Below are 15336 nucleotides of genomic sequence, written 5' to 3'. Positions count from 1 at the left end.
TTTGAATGACACATGCTGATGGTCTCATTCAGGCAGTATTAAAACATGTTTGGAATTTCTAAACATTATAGTTGAAAATTTCCTAACTCAAAAAGTGTTGTGACCAACACAGGGGAATTCTTTTATACCTTGTCCTAGCAGATAAAGATGAACTGATCATGGAACTAAAAATTAATGGCAGTTTAGGTACAAGTGTTCATGACTAGATCACATTTATAATATATAAGCAAAATTAAGTCCAGACCAGTAGTATGTATACTTGGTCCCTTATTAGGGCAAGTTTCACAAAGCTTGAAAATAATTATGAGCCAGATCAGCTGGGACGAAGGCTTTGGTCTGGAAACTGAATGATAATGGGGAGTCATTTAAGAACACAAAAAGCCACAATCCCATAATCGAGGAAGATGGCTGTACTGGTTAATCAATCTGCTTTAGAAGGGAAGTGAAGACAGCTATTTAAAAAAAATTAATAATATTTAACAAATAGAAGAGAGGTGAAATTGATAGTAATGCATATAAATCAGAAGTTAGGCATTTTAGAAAATTGATAAGGGAAGCGGAAAGACACAGGGCTTGTCTACACTGAAATGTTGTCGACAGAACTTTTGTCTTTCACAGATACTTAAAAAAAAAAAAAAAAAAAAAAGCCCTCCTGCATTCCCCCCATGCAAAAGACAAAAGTTTTGCCAACACAAATGGCAGTGTGAATGCGGCTTTGTAGGCAGGAGCGCTCTCCTGACGACAAAGCTAATACCGCTCATGGTGCTGGAAACATTTCATCAGCAAAAGTGCTGACAAAATATAGAAAGCGTTTATAGATGCTGACTTTTAGCGACAAGGCTGTGTTGACTCAGTGTGGTGATATGTGCTAAAGAGCTAATGTGATCCTGAGATGCGTAAACAGGAATCTTGAGTAGGTGTACAGAGGTTATTGTACCTCTGTATTTGGCTACCTTTGCTGGAATACTGTGTCCACTTCTGGGGCCCACAATTCAAGGAGGATATTGATAAATTAGAGAGGGTTCAGAGAAGACCCACGAGAATGATTCAAGGATTAGAAAACAAACCATATAGTGAGAGACACAAGGAGCTTGGTCTATTTTGCTTAATAAAGAGAGGCTAAAGGTTGACTTGACTGGTCTAAGTTCTACATGGGAATCAAATATTTAATAATGGGCTCTTCAGTCTAGCAGAGCAAGGTGCAACATTATTCAGTGGCTGGAAGTTAAAGCTAGAGAAATTCAGACTGAAAATAAGGCATACATTTTATAGTGAGGGTGGTTAACCATTGAAATAATTTACCAATAATTGTGGTCAGTTCTTCATCACTCAGTGTTTTTAATTCAGAATTGGATGTTTGTCTGAAAGAGCTGCTCTAGGAATTATTTTGGGGCAGTCCTATGGCCAGTGTTATGGAAGATGTCAGGCTAAATGATCACAGTGGTCCCTTCTGGCCTTGGCATCTATGACTGAAATGGATTGAAAATAATGGGAACTGAAAGGAGGTCTTCACAGTGCATGGCACTAATCATGATCAGGCCCTGACTTTCCTGAGCAATAAAAATATTTTAAGGGAAAATCAAATTTGGTGTAGTGAGTTGTTAATAATAACGTCTCAATTTCCGGTTGAAGAGAGGGAGGTTGTAAGGACAGAGATACATGCGAGTCAATGGGAATTTTAAAAGTAACTGTGCAGAAATAAAAAACCTGAGCTCACTTTTGTTTTCTGCTCTAGTGTTGGAGTTGTTTCAGAAATGCTCAGTCTGGAACTAATTGTGGTGTTGGCTATCAGGCTCTATCTAGAGCTTAAGTCCTATAAAGTGTTTGTTGAAATAATAATGACCTTAATTATAAGTATTATTTCCACTTTCCCCGTGTCTGTTATATTAAGTAGTGTCCAGCCTTGTGATTGATCTTACAAACCTTGTTCTTCTACAGAGCCACAGACTGCAGATGAAGGTGGAGCTGGTAGTATTGATTTCCAAAATGGCCTTTTGCTGTTACTTTACACTAACCACTAACCTTTTGAACTGGAATTCTCACGTTCACTGATTGGAGTTCAGGGGAGTTACTTTGATATAGCTGTATTGCTGGATCTGGACCAGCAGGGCTCAGAGCACTGCAGAAGCAGCACACTGGGTCCTCTGTGGAGAGCATGCCCTATATATTTAACAATTCCTCCCAGCCAATTAAGATGGGCCTTTCCATTGACGAGATCATCATCGAGTCTGAGACAGGGTATTATCTGCAGTTTAGTGCCTCAAGGATGAGGATATAAAGCATGGGAAAAATTGGGCAATCTTTCTGGCTCTGGATATATGCTGAATATATATTAATATGGTACTCTGTAAACCAGAATTTTATAAACAGTGATTTACTTTGCAAACAGTTTAAACAATAGCTGGAGAAACTCTCCAGTGCACGAATTTAGCACGTTTCACACGTGGTACATTTTCATGATACAGTACAAACAAATATATAGGGCAACCTTTTCCTTTAACTACATTTAATTTCTGTGGAAGGAGTTTGCAGAAATAATGAGTGACAGCTATTCCAATGAGCGATAGTGATTCCAAACTTTTAAAATTCATTTTCCATTGACTTTCTAGCGCCTTCTGTGGAACAGGTTGAGACACACTCGAACTAATTTATAAGCAATTCACATGGTTTCTAAGGCCAGGTCTACACTTGAAGGGCTTTGGTGGTATATTATACTGGCAAAAGCACTTTCAGTGCGGACACCATTTACACCAGCCAAACTTGTTTTTGCTGGTATAGTTTATTCCAGCAAAATAATTGCCTGGTAGAACTATATCTACACTAGACACTCTTGTCGGCACATCTACATCCATCAGGGATCATGCATCTTCATGCCCTTGAGCGACATAGGCCATGTCCTCACCAAACCTTTGCCAGCATAGCTATGTGTAATCAGGGATGTTTCATTTTTGTAACTGAGGGCTAAAATGACAGCCCCCGCATCTGAGACCCAGCTAAGTCTATCGGCACTGAAAAATCTGTGCATGCTCATAGCTATACTAATCTAGTCCAGCTGTCTCATAATGCTGACCATATGAGACTTGAAAACTCAATGAAAGTTTAACTGAGCGTGGTTTAAGTGCCACAGCTTATTCTGGCAGCCATAGCGCATTTTTTTTCCCTCTTCTCCTGCTCCCCTCCGCATGGATTGGAAGTTTTCTCCAAAATTAACCAGTTTTGATTGGATTGGTTCACCTCTATTAAACTTGATCCTGAGTATATGTTTTAATACCAGTTGTTTCCCAGTATCTAACGTTGTTGTTGCTATAGTATTATCACATTATTGATTAATAATGTCTCAGTTTCTCTAACATCATTAGAAGAGAGTTATGTAATATTTGCAATATTCTCTTCTGTCTGTCTGTTCATGTGGCATATTCAGAGATAGGTTGATGAGGTTTTAAATATGCTGGGAGACCAAAGCTATTCCAGATACTGCAAAAAAGCCTTCTGTGTTTAGTAATTCATGATCCAAGAAAATGTATCCCAACAGTCTTTCTTTCCAGGCACATTCTGTCATGGTCAGAACCGTTTTCATGTGAACATAAATATTTAGAACTCTTGATCAAGCAAGGTAAATCTCTGGCCGAGATAGCAGTGTATTCACAAGTGTACTGAAAAGAGCACCATACATAATCAGACATTTCAAGAACATACGGAAGATAAAATCCTATATACAGAAAATAATGTACATTGAGATAATGCACATGATTCAGGATTACTCCCCATTGGTGGTTTAAAATGAATTTAAAAAAAAAACCAAACCCACAATCAAGCATTTTACAGTAAAAGCTGTTTTATCCGGCATGTTCAGGGACTGGGAGAGTACCAGTAAGTGAAAAATGCTGGTTAACTAAGAGGCAGGGAGTTTGGGCATGGGGAGGATGCAAGCTCTGGGAGGGAGTTTGAGTGCGGGAGAAATGCCAGTTTATAGAGCTTTCCACTTGGTGCAGGGTTAGATTCTGTTGTCAGGAAGCCTGGGAGAAATGGCAACATTGCATAATAAAATACATAGTCCTTGACGGTGAAATCCCAGCAGTTGAGAACAGTTCTCTATCACAAAACCAGATGATGAAGTGCCTGAGACACAAGTGCATGCCTTTAGAGAATATGAAGTTTGATGCCACACTCTCTAGTACCCACGTAGGCCCTGTGTGCACATTGAAAAAATACTCTGGCATTATGTTGCACACTTGCCTCAGTTCTTGCAGTTTTTCATATATAAATGATTGATTTATAACTCTTTTTCCAAAGAAAATCCTACAACACAGAAGGAAGTCATACCAGTAATTAAGAAACCATTGATTTGATACAATGAAAATTTTTTCTCAGATAATTGCCTAGGACTTCAGAAGCAATTCTTCCTGCTAATGGCCAGACTAAATAATTGAAGCCATTTATCAAGTCATTAAAATTGTGTCGGCCAGACAGGTTAAGTAGAGTTCTTTAGAATTTTAAACGATCGGTGTAACTTAAAGCTTTCTTGCAAATGGAAATGCAAATACCACGTACGTATCCCCTTGTTCCTAATAAGGTTTAGTTTTACAATGTTGTATATCACTCATACTTGGAGTCAGTTGACTTTTTGATAATAAGTTCATGTGAATAGTCAGGCTATTGCGATGTGTTTTTGAAAATCCCACTCCTAGCACATATCCTATATTAAAAAAATAATAATAATAAGGAAAGGGGATTAGCAAGGAAGTGATAGAAAATAACTATTCATGGATGTAATTTCCCTTAGAAAATTCCTGAAGTTCATCTAAAAACTCCAAAAGCTGTTGCAGCTATCCCAGTTCTCTGCCATCCTCCCTTATAAAATAACCTTTGTGTCTGCCTTAGAAAAAGTATCCCAAACTTAAATCTCCATTTCTGGTATTTCCTATTCAGGTGCTATGCAGTAGATCTTTCAAATCATGCTGTGAGAGTGCAATGTCCTAAAAAAGGAAACTTCTCAGTCTGCTCTTACTTTGCTGTCCTTTCGCACCTCCTTAAAGCAGTTTCTTGGTATATCAGAGAGGGTAGCAATGTAGCAGTTCTGGGGTTTGTACACTTGCTCACTCACATACATACATGCAGGCCAATCCAGTCAGATTCTCATATATTGGCTGCTTCTAGAGGAAACTGCCATAGCATGTTGGGGGAGCCTTTTGAAAAGGGAAAAGAAGCTCCTTCCAAGGTTAGTATCCTTATTTTCCCTTTAGTATGGCTTTATTTGCTAATAAGTTAACCAGCTTTGCCATTAACATTTGATATGCATGCAACATAATGTGCAGAATTTTAGGATTTTGCCATACTGGTTTGTGCTACTTTTAGCATGCACTACCAGGAAATACTTACCTACCTCAAAAAGATTTTTGATTTATGAATTGTTTGTGAAGTGCTTTGAGATCCTTGAGTGGGAAGTACTGTGTAAAAGAATGGGAGCAGAACTGGAAAGGGCTTTGGGAAGTAATACTTGCACTTCCAAATTTATCTCCAGAGAAATACGTTAAAGGACACTTTTTCTGACTGAAGATTAATGCTAAAATAAACGTTTTTTTCTGCAGCCAACAAACGTTCCACATCCACAGCAAACCTCAAACAAACAGAAGCTGTCATGAACAAACGTTTGTCATCTTCTGCAGCACTTCTAAACTCTCCTGATCGGAGTAAGTGTGTTGAGGTTTTTGGGAGGGAGTTTCTTGAAGGTAGATAATGTGTACTGTTCCTCCGACCTATTTGTTAATTCATTGCTCATGTGATCTCAAATGCATTTTACCCAATTTATTAATCCAGCAAACTGTGCAGGTCTTTGGACCCAATCCTTGGTTGTGATCTCTATGTTACAGCAGGAGAGTAATAGTAAAGATCACTTTTCATATTTCTAGGATTCAGTTTTATTAAAGCCAAATCTTGATGAACGATTTATGAATTAACCGTTTCACACCAATTCTAAGGGTTTGCATGCCTTAAATCTCAGACTTAGATAATACTAAACATAGTAATTGGGTATTTTTTTAAATTGCACAGAAGACAACTACCGTATATACTCGTTCATAAGCCAAATTTTTTGTAGTAAAAAAGGGAAGCACAGGAGAAGAGGGTCGGCTTATGAATGGGTTTAGAGAGGGAGAGGTGGGACACAGCCCCTCCCCCAAACAGAGGGCGCAAGGAGAGGCAGCACAGCCAGCTGAGACAGAAGGGAAGAGGCGGGGCCAGAGTCTCTCCGCTTCTGGCCGGTATGCTCTCCCCTCAGCCTCCAAAGCAGCTGCAGCTCCGGGGCTGGCAGGCTGCGGCCGCGCTGCGTGGCCCAGCCCACCTGAGCCGGCTGTGGCCAGTTCAGAGACATCCTGCCTTGACCCTCCCCAGATAAGGTGGGAAGGGATAGAATGGGGAGAGTGTTAGGGTCCTAGGCTAGGGGTGAGGTCATGTGGGGGGTGGTCACAGGGGTTACTCTCCTGACTCCCAGCTTCTCTCCACCCCTCAAAAAATTTCCCCACCAGTTGCTGTCCTGGCCCATCAGGGTAAGCAGCTGGCGCGCTGGGACACTGTTTACTTAGGTTTACCTCTGTGCCTGCGGACGCTCAAGGTAAACAAACCATCTCGGCCCCCCAGTGGCTTATCCTGATGGCCCAGGAGCCAAAGTTTGCTGACCCCTGACTTATAGGGTCGGCTTATGAACAGCTTATAAAAATTTTTCCATTTTTGCTTATCCATCTGGGGAGGGTTATGATAGAGTATATATAGTATTTTCCTGAGTGAAATAAATTCAGATATTTGGTTGCATATTCACAACAAAAATAAATTTGCATCTTGGCATTAAAAATCTGTAGCATGGCCCTGAACTCATGCTTTACATATTGTAGAGCCCTGATACTTTGTATGATGTACAATTGTATCATAAAACGGGCAAAAAAGTGTGAAAATTCTGCTATTCCCTTTTTCACGTTGACCTTGGGGATTGTGGTTTCATGGGATGTATCTTCATACTAGCCATGCAGAATGCCTGTGCCATTAGTTCCAAGGTATTAAACCAGCGATTTTCAGCCTTTTTTTCATTTGCAGACCCCTACAAATTTTTGAATGAAAGTGTGGACCCCTTTGGAAATCTTAGACGTAGTCTGTGAAACCCCAGGGGTCTGCGGACCACAGGTTGAAATCCACTGTATTAAACTACGGCACCTTACAAACTCTTTAATGATGTACATAAGCTTTTAGTTTTTTCCCAGGGCGGAGCATTGCTTGTTTTCTTGATGTTTATCTTTGTTCTCTCCAAAACCCTGGGGTAAACACTGCTGAGCCTACTACTGCTGAGGGACGTAATCAACCTGAAATCCACTCAGTTTTTAAAAATGAGTTGCTGATATAACGCTTGTTCCAGTGTCCCCCTGCAAATTTTAGTGGTTTTACAGTCATTTTATATTTTTAAAAGGTTTTCTCCAGTTGCTGTGTAAAATCATACCAATAGGGGAAATACTATCAAATGCATAAAGTAAACAAACTGGGAAAATTGGAATTAATGTTTCTCCTTTTTTTTTTTATAGGGGACATAAGTGTTACGTGTAGCATTAAGTACGTTTTCAGACAGAAGTGATTTATTTAAAAAAAAAACAACTGAACAAGCACCAGTAAATATTACCAATAATGCTATAGTTCTATGTCTGACTGCAATCCTCCTATGAAGTATGTGTCATAATGCCTTTTCCAGACCAAAAAGCTGATAGTAATACTAGGAAGGTCGCTATTCTGCTTTTAGAGGAGAAAATTAAAAATTAATTCCACCACAACAAATAACGTCCTTTTTCTTTTATGTTCTCAAGGCTAACCCTCTGAATCTCTTTCTCTGAACCCTCTGCAATGCTATGCTAACATGTTTAGAGGGCAGTCCTAGCGGACTGCTTCCCTCCTTCCAGAAATTACTGTCCCTGTATTGTTCCAAAAATCATGTATAAGTTGAGGAGAAAGGATAACATTTTTTTCTGAAGCCTAACGTGAAGACAGATTAAGGGCTCAATCCTGCAAACAGATATACATGTGGGTAACTTTACATGTGTGATTGTCCCAGACTTCAACTGGGATTACTCGTAATTAGAATTGTGTGTTTTTTATTTTTTTATATATATATTATATATAATATCTCTGTTTGTAGGATTAGGCTCTAGGTATGAACCAGAAGCAAAGAGGTTTATAAAATGTTGGTTTATATGTACTCTAGCACAGAAAGGAAAAAATATTTAATAAATTATCAGGCAAAAGGGATTCTACTAAACCTACTGCCGTTCTGTAACAGAAACTCTGACAGAGCAACTTCCTCCAGTATTTTTGGGAAACACTATTATATTAAGCTGCTTAAGAGAAATCATATAATCCTACAAATGGGCTGGAAGTCATCAATTCCAGCCCTGTGTTCTGTGGCAGGACCAACCTAGAGCAACTATGATAGGTGTTTGTCTAACCTGTTCTTAAAAACCTCCAATGATGGGAACTCCGCAGCCTTCCTTGGAGGCGTATTCCAGAGCTTAACTACCATTCTAGTTGGAAAGTTCTTCGTGGTATCTAACCTAAATCTCCCTTGCTGCAGATGAAGCCCATTACTTCTTGTCCTATCTACAGTGGACATGGAGAACAATTGATCAACATCCTCTTTATCACCACCCTTAACATATTGAAAGACTTTTATAAGGTTGCCCTTTGGTCTTTTCTCAAGACTAACTTGCTCAGTTTCTTTCAGTCTTTCCTTATAGGTCAGGTTTTAAAACCTTTCATCATTTTTGTTGTCTCCTCTGAATTCTTTCCCATTTGTCCACATCTTTCCTAAACTGTGGTGCCCAGAATTGGACCTAGTACTCCAGCTGGGGCCTCACCAGTGCCGAGTAGAATGGGACAATTACCTCCTGTGTTTTACATACAACACTCCTGTTAATACACCCCAGAGTCATATTTGCCTTTTTTTGCAGCTGCATCACATTAATAACTCATATTCAGTTTGTAGATCACTATAACCCACAGATCCTTTGAAGCAGTAGGCAGTTATTCCCTATTCTGTAGTTATGCATTTGATTTTTTCTTTTCTAAATGACGTACTATAGCTATTTCAGAAAATGAAAACAGTAGGGGCTAATTATTGCAAATCACTCAGGTTATAACACTTCCAGAGAGATATCATGTCCTATGGAGGCTTGCATAGTCTGGTTCAGACTGGATTCTCTAGATATCACCAGACTACGATAGAACTTTTAGATAAATAGCAAGTGCTTAAACTGATTCGGAGTCTTCTTTCTGGTTCTGGATCTAAGATGGATGAACTTGTAACCACAGGGAAAACCCAGCTGTGGGTTTTGAAGGACTAAAACCTATCAAAGCTCTAGGTTGCAGTAGGAGTTGGGGGTAACCTGTGGTAAGGTTTTTTTTTACATGCATGAAGATTATTTTATTGTTTTAATGTTTTATCTGTAATGCTTTTCCCTTAAGAATAAATATGCATGCCTAGAAGGAGCTGTGTGGTATCTTGTAATTGCGGACAATACATTGGTAAAATCCATCTGAGGGTTTGGCTACACTTGCAGCTGTACAGTGCTGGGAGTTAAAACTGTCTTCGTACAGCTGTGTAGGGAAAGCGCTGCAGTGTGACCACACTGACAGCTACCAGCGCTGCAGTGTGGCCACATTTGCAGCTGTGTTGGGAATGGTGCATTGTGGGCAGCTATCCCAGCAATCAAGTGGCTGCAACGTGCTTTTCAAAAGAGAGGAGTGGGGTGGAGTGTGATAGGGAGTGTGGGGGAGACAAAGTGGATTTTTGGAGCTGACACTGTGTGTCAGCTCCCTGCCTTGCAAGTTCCGATCCCTTCCCCCACCCCTCTCTCATTCACTAAATGTAATAGCCTTTTGTTTTTTTTCCTCACAGACCAGATAAGCTGCTGCTCCGAAACGGACACCCCACCGCCACCCCCGCAAGCCACGCTGATTCTCTGCTCAAGCAAACACTAGCTGTGGACATTCATCCCCCTGCCTGCCTTTGCTCGAGCAAACAATAGCTGTGTTTGTTTTTTAGATAAGCAGCTCTGGGAGCCCCGATTCACAACAAAACAAAGAGTGTTATCTTTACTTAAAAGCATTATGGGAAAATTCCAGAGGTCAGTTACAGCGTAGTAATATTAATCACTGTTTACACTGGCACTGCAGCACCAGCGCTGTTCTCTTTATTCTCCTTGTCCAGGGGAATACAGCGCTGTATGTGCCTTGCCAGTGTGGACTGGGAGTAAGTTACGGCGCTGTAAAGCCACCACCAGTGCTGTAACTCTTCAGTGTAGCCAAGCCCTGAGAGAAAAGGAAAGCACCGATGCTGGCCTTTTAGGGAGTCTGACTTGCTGGGGATATCACAGTGTGAGGCAGGGTGCTGTATAGCCTCATAATCTCTGGTTATAGGAGAGTGAGATGTGGGTCTCTGCCCAAGAGAGGTGATGACTGAGAGCCGGAAATATTAAGTGGGTGCCCTTGGTGGACCACAGAGTAGGAATACAAGTTCAATTGCCTTGAAACGGTGTGAATATTCAGACTCTTTGGGGAAAATGTCCAGTACTCACCTTTATTTTCTCTAACAACAAAGAGAGATTTAGATCATGACTCCAAGATTCTGCTTATACCAGCCGAACGGGTCAGAGCAATTATACACTCTTGATCTGGCTTCCAGAGAGCAGCTAATCTTTAGGTGAATGGTGCATGGAATGTGCACAGCTCTTCAGGTTCTGCTGTAACTCTTCTGTGTCCCATCACAGCTTCAGAGAGGTGCCCACATAGGATGGTTGTAACTTGTGTGCTGGGCCCAGCCTGATGTATTGTCGTCTGAGATGCTGGGATTTTTAAAAAAATTTTTAATCTGATTTAACATTTTTTCTTTATTAGTTGCCTTAACTGTACTTACATAGGGAAAATCTGAAATATGAGATTTCAAGTTCCTCCCACCACTAGAACCCAGCTGTCAAAATATAACAACCATTTTGCACACTGGGATGTGCTTTCAAAGCAGTTTTGTTCTATGTAATAGTATAATTCAGATTAACCTTGTTTTATGCCTTTAAGACCTATATGTATTTATGTAGAACTTCTCCTGTTTTAAGCACTCTTTATATTCCTGATAATAGTGACCAGATAGATATTTTTATACTCTTAAATTAACTTGTTTTTAAATCAGTTCAATCAAACACATTTTTCTTCAGTTTATCTAGAGCCTTATCATATACTACTTTATTGAATCTTGATTGATTTGTGTCTGTCTGTCTTTATTTATTTATTGTTAACAGAAATTTGGTGTATCAATTAAAAATTTAAGGATTCAAAATGATTATTTGTGCTCTCCAATTATTTGAGGATGCACTTTTTATTTCTTGCCACAAGGTGGTTCTGTATGGTTCATAAATCAATCAGATTTGGTTATGCTACTATGGCTTATACTGTATATAGAAAAGAGGGGTAGGTGGTTAAAGGAACACTTTAGGATTCTATATAAAATGTAATCATGTAATTTGCACTGTCACTTACAGGTACCACAAAGAGAAGTGCTTCATTAAACAGACTGAGTAACAAAGTTTCTCTTCAGTCTGAACAGCCATCACTGAAAGGTTCACAGGTGGAACAGAAAGGTGCAGGAAACTTTTTTTTTTTTAATTTAAAGTAGGGGTTAGCAAATTGAGTATTTCTTAAATTTAAATTGTGTTTAAACTGAAATTTCCAAACTTTGTTTAGAAATACTTTCACTCTGAACAGTGTAGACTATTGTGCGCATAATGTGACCATTTGAACTTTGGTATCATTACTCACATACTAGCAATATCAAACATTGTATCCAGAATTATATGCAAGTGTGTTTTCTCTGAAGCTGTACTTGGGGTGGGTGAGAAGTAAACCAACAGGTACAACTTGTGTGGCCGAAGTATTACATAATGATTAACAATTCTGGTTTATAGGTATTTTTGGCAAAAAAATTTTTTTTTTAAAGAAAGGGAGCGGGCAATTCAGGAAATCAACTATGCAAATCTCTTGTTAAAAATAATATTCCTTTGCGCTTGGTCTCTAGGAGGAACAGAAAAGAAGAGGAGCACGTCTTTGAATAGAATAAGTAGTAAACCTCATTCTTCTCCTGAACTAGAGAAGGTGAAAAAGGAAGAAAGACCAGGTGGTTAGCTATTTATAAAACTGAATCCTAATCTTGCTATTTAAAAGCAATGCACAGTAAAATTGGATAGGATTACGTTACTTGAGTAGTTTCTTCTGGTTCCTCTACATCTGGAAACAGTGAGAATTCTAGTTATTTAGTAGTAAAGATTAAATTCTTTAAATTTCTTGTCTCTGACAAAAAATCCTGTCAGGGTTTTTGTGAATTATACTTAATCATGCTAGAAGTAGGTGAGCAAAACCATTATATATACAAGTCAAAGAGCTAAAGCTTAGAAAGATAGTCTTGATAAATTTAAGCTGAAGAAATCATTTCACTTTAAACGTTAATATTTTTTCCTGTATCTTTTTCTGTTTGGCTTTAAAAGCTCTGTTAGTTTTTCAGTTTACAAGCAACTTCTCTGTTCCTGCTGCTGGACTGAGTTTAGTGCCCCCAAGTTAGGGGGGAAATCAGTTCTCATTTGTGTCTCTGCTTTTCTTTACATCCATCCTTAAAAGTACAAGACACCTCTTTATTAAGAACTTCTTTCTAATAACTATTTTCTACTTGAAGCTAATGGATGCCAGCTTCTTTAACAAACATCTCCTTTTCAATTAACATATTTGAAATTTTCCTCCTTAGCAGCTCTTGCCCTGATAAGAAACTACAGTAGAATGCTTGGAACCCTTTTTCATATTGAGTTGACAATGATTACTATATATGTGAGTTTGTGTGTGCAAATAAGACTTAACAATAGCTAACAGTTGTTGGCAATAATTTCCAAGGTTTTTCTCTGGTTTGTGCCACCAGTCTTTTGTAATATCCTCTGTTGCATCCTAAGTTCTGCAAAGCTGAATCCAAAGCTTTCCATGTTTTGACTTATTTCAGCACTCCATCTGTGTTTTATGTCTGTTTGCATATCATTCTCTGCACATAACAATTAGTAATAAATCAAGGACAACAAATGCAATCATATCTGATTGCAGTGTTTAATCCTGCTATACTATTACTATGTATTTCCCTCTTCATTACTTTAATATTTTCTTCTGAAAATGTTATGATTTGCAACAATACTCCCAAAGCTCCTTTTCTCTTCGATGCTTGCGTTCTTCATTATATGACTTCATGCTGAATCCTTTTTGATTTGTTCCCATCATTCAGCTCGTCGCTCCCAGATCAGTCCTCTGGAGAGTAATGTAATCAGTCGCCTCCTCGCCCCCACACAGGCCTCCTTAGCTAGGAGTAAAAGTGCTGCTACATTATCGGCTGATGGACAAGATCCCTCAGGTAACAGGAGTGCAGTAAAAGCCTGAAAGCGATAGTAGTTGCTTTCAAAGCAAGAGTTGATATGACAGTTGCTAACTATGTTACCTTTCAACACAATTCATACATTTAGTTAACACATCACTATGAATAATACTTCACTAACATTTACTTTGGTAAAATAAATGCAATACATATTTTATGTTGCATGTTTATTTTGAGATTTCATAGGATAGTATTGGCTTTTAAACTACAATACCAGTTCATTCATTCTGCAGGGAATTGTATACTGGTATTTATTTTTGCACTGAGCTGTCTCTGAGATCTCTATTTGAATTTAAGTGACGGCTTAGGAGGAGGAACTGGAAAGCTAGTAACATTTCATAGGAGGCCTGAGAGACTAGTAAGCATGGGGAACAAACTGACTTATCTGAGGGAGAGCAATTTTTTCAGGTAAAAAGTTGCTGGAACAAGACGACTAGGTTACCTGTGACTTTTACTGAATCTAAGAAAGTTCCAGTGAAAGTACTATGTTCAATGTAATGTGCACCTAGCTGGAGTTCATTCTACCTGTTCGTGTGTTTTGTTTTTTTTAATCTTTCAACTCACAATCAACATTTTGTTTGCCTTTTATCCTTTCAAATGCATTCCTCCATCTTTATTTTTTTAGTATAACTTAAGCTAATTAACTGACCTCACTAATAGTGACAAGACTTCTACACTGCTGACCTGACTGTAATTAATCCTTGCCTTTGCGGATTCATAATTTATGTTCATGTTTTTGCACAGCTATTTGTGTGCACTTTATTTTTCCACAAAATGTTTTACTTCACTTTATATGAGGGAAATCTCTTATTTTGTACTGATAGGCAGGATGTGGCTCTGACTCAGTGTTATTCAAACAAAAGTTCAGGACTTTTGCTTTAACAATCAGCAAATTTATGGTACTTTCAATAGCATTAACACTTTTAATTTCAGTAGTAATCTCCTTGATCTATTCTAGTTCATATCATAAGAGTGCAGTTCTCTCTACAAGAATGCTGTAGATATTCAAATAAAATGTTTTATCCATAAGAGTACAGTGATTAAGAGCTATCATCTGTCATTAGATTTTTGTATCCCTAGATATTTTGAAATCTTAGATATGCTAGTTTTAATCTATTTGCAAATATCTCAATTTACATTACTGTATACACTTCTTGTATATTATATATGAACTACTGTGTTTAGTGAAGGATCCATACAGTGATCATATTTTCTCATCACATCTTATTATATGTGAAGAGGCTGACAGTTTTGGAGATGGTAAAGTAATTATAATTGACTGTTAACCCTTTACACTTCTAGTTTCTTCACATACTTTAATCTTGTTTTGTTAATGTGGATAAAGTGTGTGATTTGGGGAAAAAAGTAAAAATAATCAATGCTGTTATATGGCAGCTGATATAATAAGGAAGTGCATAAAACAAGGTTAAAATATTTGATATAGTAACTGCAGTTTGTCACACAATGTTTTATGAAAAATCATTCCATGTGGGTTGGACAAAACAAAACATTTTATAACTAGGACGGCATTATCTACACATTGTGAAGCATTTGTGAGATACGCTTCTTCACCCTGTGCAAGAGTTTGGCCATCAGAGTTCTGTTAGTCTAGAAATAATCATGACAAGCTACAGTTTGACTAAATTGGAAACTACATTTAGGTATTGAAAGTTTAATGTAGACATAGTTTGGAAAAGCACTTTATTTTTTTATCTACACTTGACTGCTGCTTTCGGAATGGTTTCATTCTTGGTGCTGTGGCTTCTGAACTCCTAATCCTGTGGTGATGGTGTCTTGTGTCCATGACCTGTTCCAATGTGCACTTCCAGTGGTGTTTTCTCTGTATGGGTTCTAAC

General features: G+C 38.5%; 1 protein-coding gene across 1 annotated transcript in view; it reads left to right on the top strand.

Moving 5' to 3' along the window:
* MAP7D3 (MAP7 domain containing 3) overlaps positions 1 to 15336 on the top strand; it is a 59022-nt gene that overhangs the window by 23038 nt on the left and 20648 nt on the right. Inside the window, 5 exon segments of the mRNA XM_050964410.1 lie at positions 1939 to 1968; positions 5589 to 5690; positions 11562 to 11660; positions 12095 to 12193; positions 13334 to 13459. Of these exon segments, the coding sequence (XP_050820367.1) occupies positions 1939 to 1968; positions 5589 to 5690; positions 11562 to 11660; positions 12095 to 12193; positions 13334 to 13459 (456 nt within the window).

Source organism: Gopherus flavomarginatus, chromosome 8, assembly GCF_025201925.1.
Source record: "Gopherus flavomarginatus isolate rGopFla2 chromosome 8, rGopFla2.mat.asm, whole genome shotgun sequence".
NCBI classification, from domain to species: Eukaryota; Metazoa; Chordata; order Testudines; family Testudinidae; genus Gopherus; species Gopherus flavomarginatus.
This window is presented reverse-complemented; position numbering and strand designations above follow the sequence as displayed.